The sequence below is a fragment of the Amblyomma maculatum genome, chromosome 5 (genome assembly GCF_055883805.1).
Source record: "Amblyomma maculatum isolate TAMU_Amacu chromosome 5, ASM5588380v1, whole genome shotgun sequence".
NCBI lineage: Eukaryota > Metazoa > Arthropoda > Arachnida > Ixodida > Ixodidae > Amblyomma > Amblyomma maculatum.
In genome coordinates, this window is record NC_139348.1 from 141,563,531 (window position 1) to 141,579,321 (window position 15,791).

The following is a 15,791-nucleotide window of genomic DNA, read 5'->3' on the forward strand; positions in this document are numbered from 1 at the left end:
CTGATGACCCAGGATGGGCTCCTAGAAAGACGTGTGTGTAGGGGGGGGGGGGGGGGGGGGGGGGAGTGTTAAGCAGAGCTTGAACCTAGTGAAACGAGTGAAAGCTTTGTTGAACACTGTTGCCTATAGTTTAGCAAGTTTGTACACTGTTTCCATTAGAGTTACGCTCGTGCTTTCCCTTAAGGTAGCGCTTTGACAGTGCCTTTTCATTCCGCAAATTTGTATGTGTGTGTGTTTTTATTGGTTTGATTTTGGAGGGAGGAAAACGCAGTATTTGTCTCACTACCGCGTTTACACCTACACTTAATTAGGTCAATTCAGACCCAGCAAGCGAAATCTGATGTTGCATCCCGAGTAGTAGAAATTTCGCTCTAAATAAATTACAGAGCACTGCAGAATCTGCATTTGCAGTAATGCGAAAGCACGGATGCTTTTTCTTTGTAACGTTTTTCTTCCCTTTTGCTGTTTTTGAATTTGGATTTTTTTTTTGTAACTGTTTCGTAGCGCGCCAATCTCTTCCTATGCCCTTTTTGTCTCTACTTCCGCTCACGTGACGTCACATCCTTGACGTCATATTAATTCACTTCTTATTTACCCATTTTAGTCTTTGGTACTTTCAAATTGCGCGCCAATTTGTTACTATGCCCTTTTTTAGCTCTACTTCCGGTTGCGTAACGTCACATCCTTGACGTCACCCTAACTGACTGACTTGATTAACTATTTTAGTATTTGATACTTTCAAATTGCGCTCCAATCCCTTCCCATGCCCTTTTTTAGCTCTACTTCCGGTTGCGTAACGTCACATCCTTGACGTCACCCTAACTGACTGACTTGATTAACTATTTTAGTATTTGATACTTTCAAATTGCGCTCCAATCCCTTCCCATGCCCTTTTTTAGCTCGACTTCAGGTTGCGTGACGTCACATCTTTGACATCACCTTAATCAACTGATTTAATTAACTATTTAGTATTTTATACATCTTCACGTCACCCTAATTGACTGACATAAATAACTATTTTAGTATTTGATACATTCAAATGTGGCGCCAAGCCATTGGCAAATAAGACCATTTTCATCTTTACTTTCACATTTTTGCCTCTAAATATTTACCTAAGTAACTTATTGGCCTAATTATTTTTTTCGGACACAACATTACGTCACCCTCTGTCGATTCACACCACTAATTAACCTCTACCACTTCTCAGTTACAACTGCTGCGGACACAATTTTGCGGACACGTTCTACGGGCTCGGTCTGCGGACAGAAATATGTGAACATAGCGAAGTAATGCTTTTGCATTGAAAAGGAAGCTTCTGCTTGGCGTTTGTTTCCTTCCACGCAGGTGATCAGCCTGGAGGGCTGGTCCGACATCATGTACTATGTACAGGACGCACATTCCTTCTGGGACTGGATCTATTTTGTGCTGCTCATTGTGGTGAGTTTCAGGTCTTTCTTCCCTCAAGACAAGCACTACTAAACCCGCCTCTGTCCGCCTGTATTATATGCCCCTGGCAGATCGGCTCCTTCTTCATGATCAACCTGTGCCTGGTCGTCATTGCGACCCAATTCTCGGAGACCAAGAAGCGCGAGATGGAACGGATGCGCCTGGAGCGCGCCCGCTACCACTCCAGCTCGACGCTGGCCTCAACGTCCGTTTCTGATTCGGGCTGCTACACTCAGATCATCAAGTACCTCACGCACCTCGGCCGAAGGGCAAAGCGGAGGTGGGTATCACTCCCCCTTTCCTGTGTCGTTCCACGTTCCAAGGTTGTTTCACAGGCGAACAAACCCAGATAACCTGGGCCAAAACTTTCTTTTCCGTGGCTTATAAGTACCATGTGGCTGAAGTCGTCAAAACACATCGTTGCCTTGATTATTCAATATAACTTTGTTTTTAATCTTCAGAACACCGCACTGATTTCCTGTGGCGATCGATGAGGTTTGGAGGGCGCCCAGAAACGATATTAATTCTTTCGCCGTGCATTGAAAGAACACCCCATAACTATCAGTATGCTCGTGCAATATCTCGTTGCACTCTTTAGCTGGTTTACAATTACTAGTAAAGATATTTCCATTTAGTTTCTCGACGTTTGCCCCTGGCAGCCGAAAGACGGCGCTAGATGTTGACATTTATGAAAAGTCACGAGGCAGCTCGTACTCTTTGAAGCGAGGCCGAAGGGCCTTAGAACGCGAAACTGCAAAAAAAAAAAAAAATTATGAAGACGACACGTGTGTATTATGCGAGTTCTGTAGAATAAACTGAGCATCTATTACTGGAATGCGCCAGTATTCATTCGGATGTTAGTATAGACAGAGGCACTCCGACTAACGTGTAAAAGGGGACGTTTTTATTTTTATAGACTTGCAACGGGGCATTTCCGATATGACTGCAGCTCATTGAACAGGGACCTGCATGGTACCTTTCTCGTGACTGAAGACCCTTTCACTTGCAGTTATGTAGAATTTCTGTAATAATTTAAACTATCTATCTGTATATGATTAATGTTGATTATGGGCTATCCTTGGGTGAAATTGTGTACGACGCGCTCTGAAACGCGGTTTGTTTCTCTGTACTGCCCACTGTTTAATTCGCAGCGTATTCGCCGCGAACTTCGCCGAGGTGAATATGCTGCGAACTTCGCTAACTCATCTGTTTAGGAGGCTGCGAAAATTTAGATCCGCACAGGAAACCCAAGTGCGATCTTATTATAAATGAATCAGTGCAATCCCCCAGGAACGTTCAGAATCGCGTAAACAACCTGTATCGGACAACTCCTGAAGCGTTAAAATAGATCGTTTTGCTTTTGGTAGCTGAGGCAGGCCTTGGGTAAGAATTGACTCTAGTCCAGAGCTGGATAGGGCAGCCTCCCACCCCTCAATCGTTGGCACTGAATATGGGTCAATAAGTGGACTGTGTGAGGGATCTGCCCACACAATTCACCTGATGATCATAAACATGCAAGCCAGACTACTGTGCCGGAGTACTAGTTTTCGATCCTGACCGCCTGCGGCTGCATACTGATGGAGGCGAAACGAGGAGGCATCCGCATGCTGTGTGATGTCGTGCACTAAAGACTCCGAGGTGGTGGAAATTCCTTATTAGCCCTCCACTACGGCATCTCTTCCTCTATATACAGTAAAGTTATAACGTATAATATGTATGGTTTCATGCTTATTTAGCTCACAGGCATGTTCCGATGTGGTCATTCTGGTTGAGCTCCACGATCCGCCCGAATTGTGTTGAGAAGCGGAAATGCTCTGTCGCGTATCAGTTTCATTTATGACGGGTTTGTCCGGTTTCAGTTAAATCAACCGAAGTTTCAGCATACAACAACACTGCGAGACCCGCACACAGCCTTGCAGTGTCTGCTGAAAAAATGAGACTGTCGCCCTAGTGTCGGTCTGTCTGCAGCGCAGTTCCAAGATTCTCCATTATTTTAATATATTCGTTTCTCTCTCGTTCTTGCACAGGTTTCTACGGTGGTACAGACGGCGGAAGCGTCGCCGGGCTCTTCCACGGAGCCACCCAGAAGCGCAGCTTGCTGTGCCGGAAGTGGCTGTCTCACCAGTCTCCGCCACACACGTGCACGCCAAGTCAAGTCTGCCGGGGCACCGCGCGGAGGACGGGTGCCCGTTGGACGACCATAATCACTACTCCTCCGGTAGGTGGCGGGCACACAGGGTTTGTTTGTTTGTTTGTTTGTTTGTTTGTTTGTTTGTTTGTTTGTTTGTTTGTTTGTTTGTACTGTAAGCGCGGAGAAGGTCACTACATGAGTAGAAAGGAAAGCACATTGCAATAAGATACAACATTTTTCTACATGGCACATGAAAGCGACAAAACAGTACAATGAAGATATTACCTATAATTGAAATTCTGCGTGCGCTGAAAAAAAAATGCAATTATTTCGTACGTTTAGTCAAAAACGCCTCCTAAGACACTAGCTTATGTGTGATTATTAGAGTTCCAAGGAAGCGGTAAAACACTGAGGGACGAAGAAATTATGACTGCGTGTGTAGGGTTTATGTCTGAATAGTTGGCTGATTTGAACGCACTCAGAGGATGCTTTTGCTTTATTAATAACATATAGATTACTTATTATTTTTTCTTGCACTATTGTCGCCATAATTATCATCTTATCGGCCTTAGTTATGCCCTCCCCAAGGGAAAGGTTTCTCTGAAAGATCTCGGATTAGGCTACCCCACGCTAGTTGCGGCTATGTCTTCTTTCTAGTCCGTCCTTCCCTTGCAAACCACTTTTTTATTTGAAGAGGGCGTGTGTTACCTGCTGAACTGTAGCTCACAAAAGAACCGAGTTGACGAAGCAAAAAATGCGCTGACACATTACTTGTGAGAGTGCTCCCGCATTTTTGCGCGGGGGGCCGCAAAATCGCTGCAAATACTTCTAAATTCATTACTGTTCTTATATGTGCTGGCATGTTTTGGTGCACGCCAGACCGCCAATACTCTGGCTTTGCCTCTGCAGGGTGGCGTGAGTTTCCGTGTTAGCACCTTGGTTAGCACGGCCTGGTAGCAATACGTAGTCGAAGTGCGTATGTGGCTTCATCTGAGTCTATTTCACGCAATGTTTCAGTGAGTAGAGACCTGTCATACTCAGTCACTGCGCAGCCGCAACCACAGTGCTTCCCGCGTACATTTTACGAGTATTATTATTATTATTATTATTATTATTATTATTATTATTATTATTATTATTATTATTATTATTATTATTATTATTATTATTATTATTATTATTATTATTATTATTATTATTATTGCTATTGCAACATCCTCGTGCATATCAAACACATGTTAATAAGTTATACGCACCACAATCCGTTCACCAGGTGCTCCTTTAACACGATGAAACCAATTACCCTTTGTGGCCTATACGTTGCTTTCCCGCCTGGCGCATAGAAGGTTTTGGTTCGAGTACCAATGCCGAATAATTGATTTTAGTGAATTATATTTTTCAGAATTCCCATAGACGCTATCTTTAGAGGTACCATAGATCGTTGAAAACACGAACTACACAACTACAACCATAAGGACAATGCCAGACGGACATTTGCGTAATGAAGCTAGTAATGATGTCACCTTAAATACAATAGTGCAGTACACTGTCCTATAAAATAATTATACCGTTTCACTGAATTCCAGTCGTGTGGTTAAAAGCGGCAACCTATCTGTCTCTTTTTAATGCGATGGCTTCAAGCCTCCCGTTGGGCGCAAAAATTGAGAAAGGCTTTGGCACAGTCTAAGATTTGGTGCTATATTGTACACGTTTTTCCAACACATTAGGCTACTTTTGGCGCTATTCCAGGTTAGGGCAGCGGCGACCCTTCAGCGGAACCAACTGTGTACGCTATCGCGTAAAATAACCACTTTTATTTCGGATGCATGTTTTCACCCAGTTGGACAAAATTACAAAAAATTTTCTGTTGCCACGGCAGAATTTCTATGCGGCTTTAGCCTGTCGCGACAACAGGAATTTCTGTAGTAACATCAGAATTGTCTGTAGTTTACAGCAGAAATGTACGACAGACTATAGACTACAGAATGAGTACCACAGGTGATACAGAACAACAGAAAATGGTCACGTTCACGACAGAAATGTTTTCGTAAACATAAGAACTACAAAATGTTTTGTTGCATTTTTGACACCGTTCTGTAGTGTTTTTCGAGTGGGCACTGCTTGGCGGTTTGACATTGAGAGACTGGCAAAGAGCTTTTACGTCTTTGGTTGGTTTGGTTTTTGAGGAGAAGAAAGGCGCAGTATCTGCCGCATTCCTCTATAGGAACACCTACGCTACAATGAACGGCACACAATTGGAGGAATTTAAATGCATATGTAATCGGTTTGAATCGCTGTCGCAAACTAGCCTTTAACGAGCAGATCGCTACGAAATGGTGTGACACCACCTTGAACGCTGAAAAAGTGACGTTTGCGTCAAAATTTTGAAACCAAAACACGTGCGTTTTCATTTTCGATACGCTTGGGACGATGCGAGGTAACGCGGCGACGCCTTTTCAATGGGACGAGGTATCGCGTATTCTGGCATTGTGGGATCGGGGTACTGCTTCGTGTCACGAGAAGCTCTACCAGTCTACAGGTTAATCACGTCAAGGCTGCACGAAGTCGCGCGGGAATTTCGAGCACCTCCCAGTGCTAACGTGAAACGTAACCTGACACGAACAAAGAGAGTGGTTAAAACAACATGTAATCCGAATTAAAAGTTTTCGTGCCTCAAATTTTTAATTATTTAATGACACTTATTTCGTTTAAAGAAAAATGCCAAGAATTCAAAAGTTTCACATGAGGTTCCAACCCGCGTCTCCGGTTTGGGAGCCAAACTCGCTACCGAGTCGGCCACGCAAAGCCCGGATGTATGCCTTGGGAGCAAGCAAGCGTTGATTTTATGTCATGTGGTCTTTCGCGTGAGGCAGTGTCTTGCACACTGATGTGTAAAAAGGGGCCCACAGGCTGATACCACACAAGAGCTACAGCTGTGAGGCATCGTCACTCATCTGATTACACCCACAGTAGGGTAGGGGCCTCTTCCATATTCCTCTACACACCCGCTCATGTGTCTCCTGCAGCCAGCTGATCTCCGCAAACTTGCCGCTCTCATTCGCATAACTCTGCCCCCCCCCCCTCCCCTTAGACAAGGGGGAATAATTTTTTCATACGAGAGTGCGAACGGGTATCTTTATCACGCTCAAGAAACCGCAGCTTAATTGACACCCAGATACACATGATTCAGATGGTCCACACTGCGGTGAGGTATTTGAGCTCCGCCACATTGAGGGCCTGCCAACATAAATCAAAGATACAAGATTACAAACCCAACCTCAAATCAGGGAGTGGCCGCCGTGCTCAATCCAGATCTTCACGACCTTCAAGCATTTTACTCGTCAGCTGGAAGTTTTCTTGTGGAGATCGGGTTGTTCGCACTGCATTGCCAAACACCTAATAAACCCTCACACATGTCAGCCTCGTGTTCTTGTATGGCCCTTCGTTCCCGTTTCTACCGTCTCAAACAGCTGACGCTGAGTCTGCTGTCACAATACGAGGACGTCATCATCCATTAACTTTCCTTTTCCTTTTCGCTTTCTTGCAGAATCGGGCTCTTCGTGCTCGTCGTCGCCGTCCTCGTCTGCGGCGGCGCTGCCGGCGGTGTTCGAGGCGTGCGACGAGGGCGCCGCCACTGAGTGCTGCCACATGTTGGCCGTGCCGCCGCATGCCAGTCCCGAGGTGTCGGACGTAGACCTGGCCGCGTCACCCAGGAGGCCCTCGTGCCTGAGGGTGGCCGTCTCCGGTTCTTCATGCGCCTCCAACAGTGGGCCAGGAGGTAATGGTCGCCCTCATAACAGACCCTAGACAGCGACATATTGCGCAGGAAGTTTGCGGAGAAAGTACGCTCTGCATCAACCACCTTTAGCCTGCGGCTTAGGAGCGAGGTGTCAAGGCAGAGTGCACACTTCTCAAATATAAAAGTGCAGAATACGAACAGGTGCGACCGGGAGCTTAAAATATAGTCATTATATGATTACGTTATGGATCTGGCGAGCCCGGGCTCCCATCCATTTCATTTTGTCCGCACAGACTCACCTCTGCAAAAGTGAATCCAACTATGACTTGCGTCAATCCGTACTCTAAGCAGAGGTATACACTTGTGCGGGCGAAGAGCGTCGTAAAACGGGCGAACATCCTTATAGGCAGCTTGCACGAAGGGAATCATGCTGCGTAATCCGCCATGTTGTCGTCGTCGGCAGCAGACGACGCAGCCACAGTACAGCGGCGTTTACATGGTCGCATAATGAGCGCAGACGATGCTGGCGCGATGGTATACTGTGCTTTGGTGGGCTGTACCAGCTGAAATTTGAGCAAAGCGTAGAAACCGAAGACCGGGCAGGATTACAAAAACACGCCTACACAATTGCGAGAAGGCAAATGAGCTCTCTGAACAACGCGGACGCGAATGGCGTCCATAGTCCAACAAAAGCTAGATCAACGCCAATCCGGGCGAGTAACAAACTAGTCCTGAGAACTACAAATCATGAATGTCGGTGAAAGTCCAGACGCATAGTGCAGTCTTCCGCGCGTAGCTTTAATGGGTCCGCGTATTACTCCTTTGCCTTTCTTCATAGCGCGCCCGATCTCTCGGACTCAACGTCGATGCACACGTTCCTCAGGAACATGTAGGCGTCTTGAGAGCATGCGCGTGAAGCCACGTGTTTACTTGGTGAAATGTCGGAAACGACAAGGCACTCGACGACAACATGGAGGATTACCCAGCATGTATCGCTCGTGCAAGCTCCCTGTACAGCTCACGCTGCAGTATATAGGCCTCGATGGGATCACACCTCGTCAATACCTGTCTTTAGACCTATGCATTTACATGCCTATAAATAACCATGAAGAATGTACAGGCCTCAATGCGTTGTCCTCGTGCAGTAAGACAACGCAGGCAGAACATCTCATACAGCTTATTCCTGCCAAATGCTTTGTTTACAAGTGAATACAGAACTTCGCTGTCAGGATAAAGCGGCATTGGTGCGACTAGCAGCGGGGGGTACATGCGTATAGGCGCGTCACATCAAGGTTATTTATGTTTCAGATTTCATGCATTAAAAGAAAAGCAAACTCTGCCATTTAGGTAGCTCTGTAGGCCTTCCACACCCTACTTCCGAGTGCATGAGTACCAATAAAAGCCAACGAAATCGAACAAAACAACTATTGATTAAAACATTGTTCATAAGTAATCTCAAGTTCCTGAAAGTTGAAAAATTTTAAGAGAATATTTTCACGCTGATAAGTCAACATCGATTTATTGAGCATTTCGAATGCACGAACAAGAGGAATGTCATCAGTTAGGTCTGGTCGCTTATGCACCATTTCTGCGCTTTGTATGTGTTGTGGCTCCTCTTTGTCCTTGATAGGTTCGCGAAGTTTTGAAGACAAACGTTAATGCTTACCAACGCTCTTATAACACTACATGTGACGAGTTCAACACTGACATATGGAAGAGACGGCGCGTGAAAGTACGCTAAATTCATCGCGCTAACGACCTTTCTGTTAATACAGGGCCGTGCACACCTCCGCCACTGACCGAGCAGCCTGGCAGCACGAAGTCTTGCACGGGGAAGAGCGTCTCACTGCAGGCCCCGATGACACCGGAAGGGAGCGAGTTGCGGCCGCTGGGTTCGGTCGCCAGCGGCTCCACTTCGTCCCACCATCTTCCGGCGCCCACCGGCGCCACGCTCACCTGTGCCGAACTGCTCGCTTTCAGTGGCGCCCAGAGCGCGGCGCTGGCAGCGAGCTTTGCCAGCAACTTTGCCATGCACCGGTTCTACTCTACACTCAGCAAAGGTGAAGTACTGTGTAGTACCAGACTAATCGTGGTTGACGGTTTTTTTCTTAGTTCTCTTTTTTTTTGTCAGCTGGGTTTCAGTTCTAAAAAGGTTTCAGACAACAGGAAACACTGAGATGGACACACAGCTGGGGCAGTGTTCGTTCCGTGCGGTGTCAGCACAAAAATAGAAAAGATAGGCGCTGAAGGAACGCGAAGCGCTGTAAATTCTCGCTTAGTGTGAGCCCCTCAAATGTTCCTTGAGCTAGGGGGAGGAGGAGGCTGAAGGCGGGAACAAGACGGCAAATTTAGAGCATTTTATTGAGAAACAGACCACTCATATGGCTTCAAGAATGTGCAGGCAGATTGGGTCAGCTTTGTATGCTTTTGTGCACAGTCAGTACTTTATTTGAGAGCTCTAATTAGGCACTCAAAATGTGCTTTACTTGTATCATAAGCGCGGATATCAAATATACTTTCTATACTTTTGTGAATTCCTCGGAAACAAGTTTCATGCGTATAGTGGAATGTAGAGGCGATTACTTCCATTGACAATTAAACCAGTATCACCTTTGGACTTCAGCAAACATGATTCGTGCTCGCAGATAAACGTGCACAGAAGCTCGGGATGGACCCTGCCGATATACACAGACTAGCTTTAGCTGAAACCTTATGGCACCTTAACGCTATCATTTTGTTTACTGCTTTCATAGCCCCTAAATGCGGCTCTTCAAGCGTACATAGGTTTTATCTGACTGGCTTTTTCTATGCACCTACGCACTGGTACGAAGCCATGCAGATCTCGATGTCATTAACATGCGCGCAGAACCTGCCCATTATAGCTCGAATAAGCTTTCACAGTCGTGTTGCCTCACCTTACAGGTACGAAGCATTACTCAGCACCGCAGCTGACTTTTCATTCCCATGGGGCATCGCGGCATCGGCGCGGCACCAGCTCTCCTTCCCCGTCGTCTGGATCCTCATCGGGCTCGTCCTCGTGCTCCCGACACCACCATCGACATCGACACCACCACCACCATGAGGATGATGACGAGGCAACGTACTCGGCCTCCAGCGGGACGGAGGACGAGGAAGAGTCATGGTACTCTGAGTACGAGGACGAACTCTCTGGCAGCGGCACGACCCGGGTGCATTACCGGGGTCCCTGCTGTCGCTTCTGGAGGGCACGCCAAGCCCAGCTGAGGCGCCTGGTGGGACACCAGTACTTCCAGAGGGGCATCCTCACAGCCATCCTGGTCAACACACTGAGCATGGGCATAGAATACCATGACCAGGTTGGCCAACTTCTCTCTTGCGACTCGATAGGCAGCGCCCTCTACTGATACGCAATGCTCTGTGCCTCCAGACTTATCACTAACGCGATAAAATAAGTTATTACCTGAAGTTCAAACTGTCTTTCTTGGCCAGAGAAAGCAGTCCTGACCTGACCGGAGTTCTGAACCTGAGTAACTGGACAGATAGATACCCTCTTGGCAGATGTCTACTATCTTCAAACCTGTAACGCCATGCATATCATCTAAAATATAGAGTGCAAAAGTGTGAATGGTTGTCATTTCTACCCAATAAACTGCATGATTTGCTAATATGATAGCAGAATAACATTTTTGCGAAGCTTTTATTCAAAAACAACCAAAATGCCTCATGTCAAATGTGCAGATGTCCTGCCAAAGGAAACATTTGCGCAGCTATTTCTTAATCCAAAACAGTTGTTTTTTTTTTAGTGCTAAATTGAAATGCCGTAGAGAAGCTTTTAATCTTGCTCACGGTTACGCTCATGGTTATTTTCCCAGAATTTTAATGTGGTCAAGTGGTGAAAAATTGTCAGAATGAGTCAATTCTTTAGGCTCGAATGATCTTTTTTTTATATTTTCGCAACAAAAATACCATTATCGGTGACATCTTATATGCCCCAAACTTTTTCTCTGTATCATAAACGTCTGGGCATTACAGGACTCAAGAAAAGTACCTGTCATCTATATGTAATGAATTTATTTATCAAATAATAAAATAATGTTTCACTGTCAATCATGTTCTAAACTTCTGCTCAACCCGCTTTCTTACAGCCGCAAGAATTGACCCTGGCTGTGGAGATCAGCAACCTTATCTTCACAGGCATCTTTGGCCTGGAAATGTTGCTCAAAATTCTTGCTGAGGGATTCCTCTCCTACATAAGCAGCGGGTTTAACCTTTTTGATGGCGTCATTGTCATCCTTAGGTGAGTGTGCATTTTTTATATATGGCTGAAATCTGTAGCTTCAATGGGTTACGTTCGTTAGGCTCAAGACCTGTTCCTTTGAGCGATAACGGGTCGGCGAATCTAAATGCTTGGCTTTTGTTACCATGATTTGAGATGTTACTCCGTAGCTTGCGTGAAGAGTTTTATGGTACTGAAATCAGCTATCCCAAACTCAAGATGAACTGACTAAGACGTGCATAATTATCGTTGCGACTTCTGACAAAGGCTGTAATGGAGCCACGTTTCTTATCGGCCAGAGCAGCTATTTTTCAAACTGTCATGATTCGCAGCCTACATATATCTGCGATGTCTTGAAAAAGTGGCACAAATTCACAAGGCAAAAACTGTCGCCAAATATTGAGCTAGCATAAGTTTATCTTTATTGTAATGTTATTCGCGTAACTCTTATACTGAACTGCTATCAACCAATGATGGCTTCGTTAATAATCCTTAAAGGATGCAGAAGTCACATTGTATGCTATGTACGCAAGGCTGTTTTGTGCAAGACAACGAAGGACTGCGACAATTCTGTGCTGTTATTTTCGCTAATGGTGGAGTGAAGAATTCCCTGCGGTTAATATTCATTTGCGAATTGCTATTAGCAAATCATTTCTTTTGAAATATATAATTGATTATATAACTGATTCTGACGTACGATCCTGAAAACCTTACTGACCATTATTTATGTGATTTTACTTCGTTTTCGGACTACATGGCAGGGCAAAAGTAAGCCATTTCCTCACAATCACGTGATCTGCAGCGATATCAATTAAACGACGCTGGCTTGCTTTGTCGCTATTTTCACTTCCTTTATGCGCAACACTCAAGCAAGGAATTCTCGCACTGCCTTGTCAGTAGAGTATTTTAGGTTTAATTTGCGACCTTATTATTCAATGGCATCACAAGTGCACAAGTTTAATGAGGAAGGCAAGGCGTGCATGCTGAGTATGCTGTGTTTTTCTTCCGTCTGGACGGCAGCATAGTGGAGCTCTGCCAGAGCAGTGGAAGTGGTCTCTCGGTGCTGCGGACGTTTCGACTTTTGCGGATACTCAAGCTCGTCCGGTTCATGCCGGCTCTGCGACGACAACTCTTCATCATGCTGCGGACGATGGACAACGTGGCCGTGTTCTTCGCTCTTCTGATATTGTTTATTTTCATCTTTAGGTAAGGCAAGAAATGCTCACAACCATATTTATGCTGCTCTCCCGAAGGCTTCATTGGTGTGCTGCAGTGACGTTCTTTCTGTCGGCATAACTTGTAGATGATGTATTTGTAATAGCAATGCTCAATGATGTCAGCTCAGTTTGGGACTGAAAATGAAGCTTGCTGTTTTTAGCTTTGTCTTGGCTGTAATACTGTGATTTAGTTCATGAGTTGAACCAAAGTTTAGCACGTAATATAAAAGCTGCAGCTGAAAATTTACAGCACCAATGCGTTTTGCTCTACAAGGTCAGCGATATCTTGACGTCACTTCTTCACAACAGCCTACTCGTCTTTCATAGTTCCTAAGCTATACCAAGTATTTACGTGGTAAAACGTTGTCATCTTATCAGCGCAGTCTGAAGAAAGCAATTTTTTTTTAATAAATCAGGCTCAAACCAAAGTACACGATATTTTATCAAGAGCAGTCCAGTAAATTGGAAACTGGATGCGGCTCATATGCATTGATTGATGTTTAAAGATTATAAAAACGAAGGTGCGCTTTTTTAAAGTAAATATTTATTTCCATATTAAAGTATTCTTCCTGGCACATATGGTTTGTCAGCACGAGATATTATTGTTTCTGATAGGAAGTGAACTGAGTACTTAGTAGCCAGGGCATGGCAAGTAGGTATTCGCAGATTTGTTTACTCTTAGGCACAGATAGTATTCACATAAAAACAGATTGGAATATAGTTGAAAATTATTACAGTTATAAATTGAACGTGCTTGCAGACATCTGAAGCCATGAGTACTGATCTATAATAAGGAATAGTTTCATTTTTCCTTTTTATTGTTTTTGACTTATTTTCATCTACGTATAGTATGATGTAATGATATAATGTACATAATGCATAATGTATATATAATTGGTTATAGCGTGTATGACGAATGCATTATAGCAGTGGCAGTGGTTCTGATGAATCTTTAATCTTACTTTTATTTACATTGACAGCGTAGGTGAAGGCTGATCTATAAAATTATAATTGGTGACTATGCCTTCTCCTTAGCTGACTCCAATTCACAATCTACTGTTATAATTCAGGCATTGTGTACTATTTTACATTATCGGTACACAACCGTAATTTTAATTGGCTTTCAGGTTGTTATTTTTATTTTGTTTTTCAGTGTGTGTTTTCAGATTACAAGGGTGTTTTTGTAGCCTGCACAGCTATAGTATGACCTGCTGCTTTCTGCCCTGCATCACGCTTGACACGAACACGAATCTCGCCATCGCTTCACGCTTTCACGTATAAAGAACCACCCTTAGGAAAAAAGTTCGCGTCTTCACGAACACTTCGTCATTGATGCACTAGCTAAATACAGGTTAAAGCCACAATTTTGTTTGTGTATATAGAGGAAAATATTTTACAGAGAAGAGTGTTCGTGCAATTTGTGACACAGGGGGTAATGTACATTGTGTGCGGAGGATTTCTCCCACAATGCCCGTTCGGCGCAACAGCAGACCACAGCCAACCAACGTCACGTGCACAACAGACTTCCAAGTACGACTTGGTACCCATGGGGCAAACAATTTTTTTTTCTCTCCTTCGTTTTTATTCGGTGTTCCAAATAATGTACAATTTTTTTTTCCCTTATTTGACCTCTCACATTCCTCACCACGGCGTAAAACTCCTTGCTGCCTGCCTTCACGAAACACAATCCAAAGGGTCTCGGTGTACAGAGCTCCATAAGGCGTTCTCATGCATACGCTTCTGGAAACCATTTCTAGTCGCGTTTTGTCGTTTGGTTGGTGTGTCTACAACACGTACGTAACACCTAGGTTATGAGAAGTTATTTATCGCTGCTAATAAAAAGCAGCCATGCCATTTCGTGAAGAAGATTTAAAATAAATGACTCTGGTCAGTGTCAGCTAATAACCACAGTGTCTGGTAGCACACGCCAAGCTGGCTTGAATGGAAAAAGGAAAAAAATATCGCTTCAAAAATTAGAAGTTGCGCTTTAGGAAGGGCAACCTGCCGTTCACATGCGGCCATATGGTACTGCTTAATTTTTATATCACTGGCGTGTTTTGTTTTGTTTTTAAGCAGTGGCCAAGGATAAACTTGAAGAATATTGAGGATCTGGGTATGCAGGAGTCCGTATATTCTTCCTGTCATGAAAATACACCATTAAATGGTCCCCTTACAGCCTTTTTACGCGGATCTCAGGTTGTTCTTCAACTTTAAAGAAATCCAGCTTCTGAATACACTTGTAGGCACATCATTCAAACGTCTTAAGATGTGCGAAGCATGAGAGCTGCTTTCTCTCTTCAACCGCTGCATTGCACGTTGGTGTTAAACCCACCCATCCTTGGCTGTGTACAGACCTTCCCACTGCGCCTTACACCTCAGGGCGTGCCTCGCTGGGCCATGCTTTTTTGCCACTCACACTGTTCTGTTCCCGTCAATCTGCTGCGCTGTTGCTGCAAAACAAAATGCGTAGCTAATAACACTCGCCTCATTTTTGAGCGCTGCTTCATGCCTCGCAAGACTTCCTGCGCATTGCACATCGTCATGCTAGACCCTGCCGCCACGAGCTCCGTTATTTTCTGTTCTCTGAAGAAGCAATTCAGCAAAAGTGGAAAATTGGACTAGTTGGTTTATCATTTATTAAGAGGCAGCGCAACAGGAAAACACAAGTCGCCTTTCTTGCCTGTGCGTTTTCCTGGTTTACGTGCCCCTTAATAGGTATTTTAAAAGGAGATTTTCTTTTTTTTTAACTATTCTTGTCAGTATTCAACGTTCTAGATAGGACGCTCTGAAATTAGACCTTTCCTAATTGGCTCAGATTAATTCAGTTCAGCTCACAAGTCTGTAAATCTCAAGATATAGTAAGAAGTAACAGTCAGATAGAAGGAACACCAGGCGAAGAGCTTTCATACATGCTCACATAAAGAGCCATTGGTGAATTAAAGGAAAACATTTTGTCCATTGCGCTCTGGACGTTATCATATAATAGAGTTTAGGCATGCTGCG

General features: G+C 44.5%; 1 protein-coding gene across 3 annotated transcripts in view; it reads left to right on the forward strand.

The window, feature by feature from the left end:
• LOC146189767 (voltage-dependent T-type calcium channel subunit alpha-1H-like) overlaps positions 1-15,791 on the forward strand; it is an 85,705-nt gene that overhangs the window by 16,201 nt on the left and 53,713 nt on the right. For all 3 annotated transcript variants that reach the window (XM_084604529.1, XM_084604530.1, XM_084604531.1), the window contains exons 4-11: positions 1,345-1,437; positions 1,518-1,726; positions 3,474-3,664; positions 7,125-7,355; positions 9,092-9,376; positions 10,239-10,651; positions 11,441-11,592; positions 12,592-12,777. In XM_084604529.1, the coding sequence (XP_084460655.1) occupies positions 1,345-1,437; positions 1,518-1,726; positions 3,474-3,664; positions 7,125-7,355; positions 9,092-9,376; positions 10,239-10,651; positions 11,441-11,592; positions 12,592-12,777 (1,760 nt within the window). The remainder of the gene's footprint in view (positions 1-1,344; positions 1,438-1,517; positions 1,727-3,473; positions 3,665-7,124; positions 7,356-9,091; positions 9,377-10,238; positions 10,652-11,440; positions 11,593-12,591; positions 12,778-15,791) is intronic.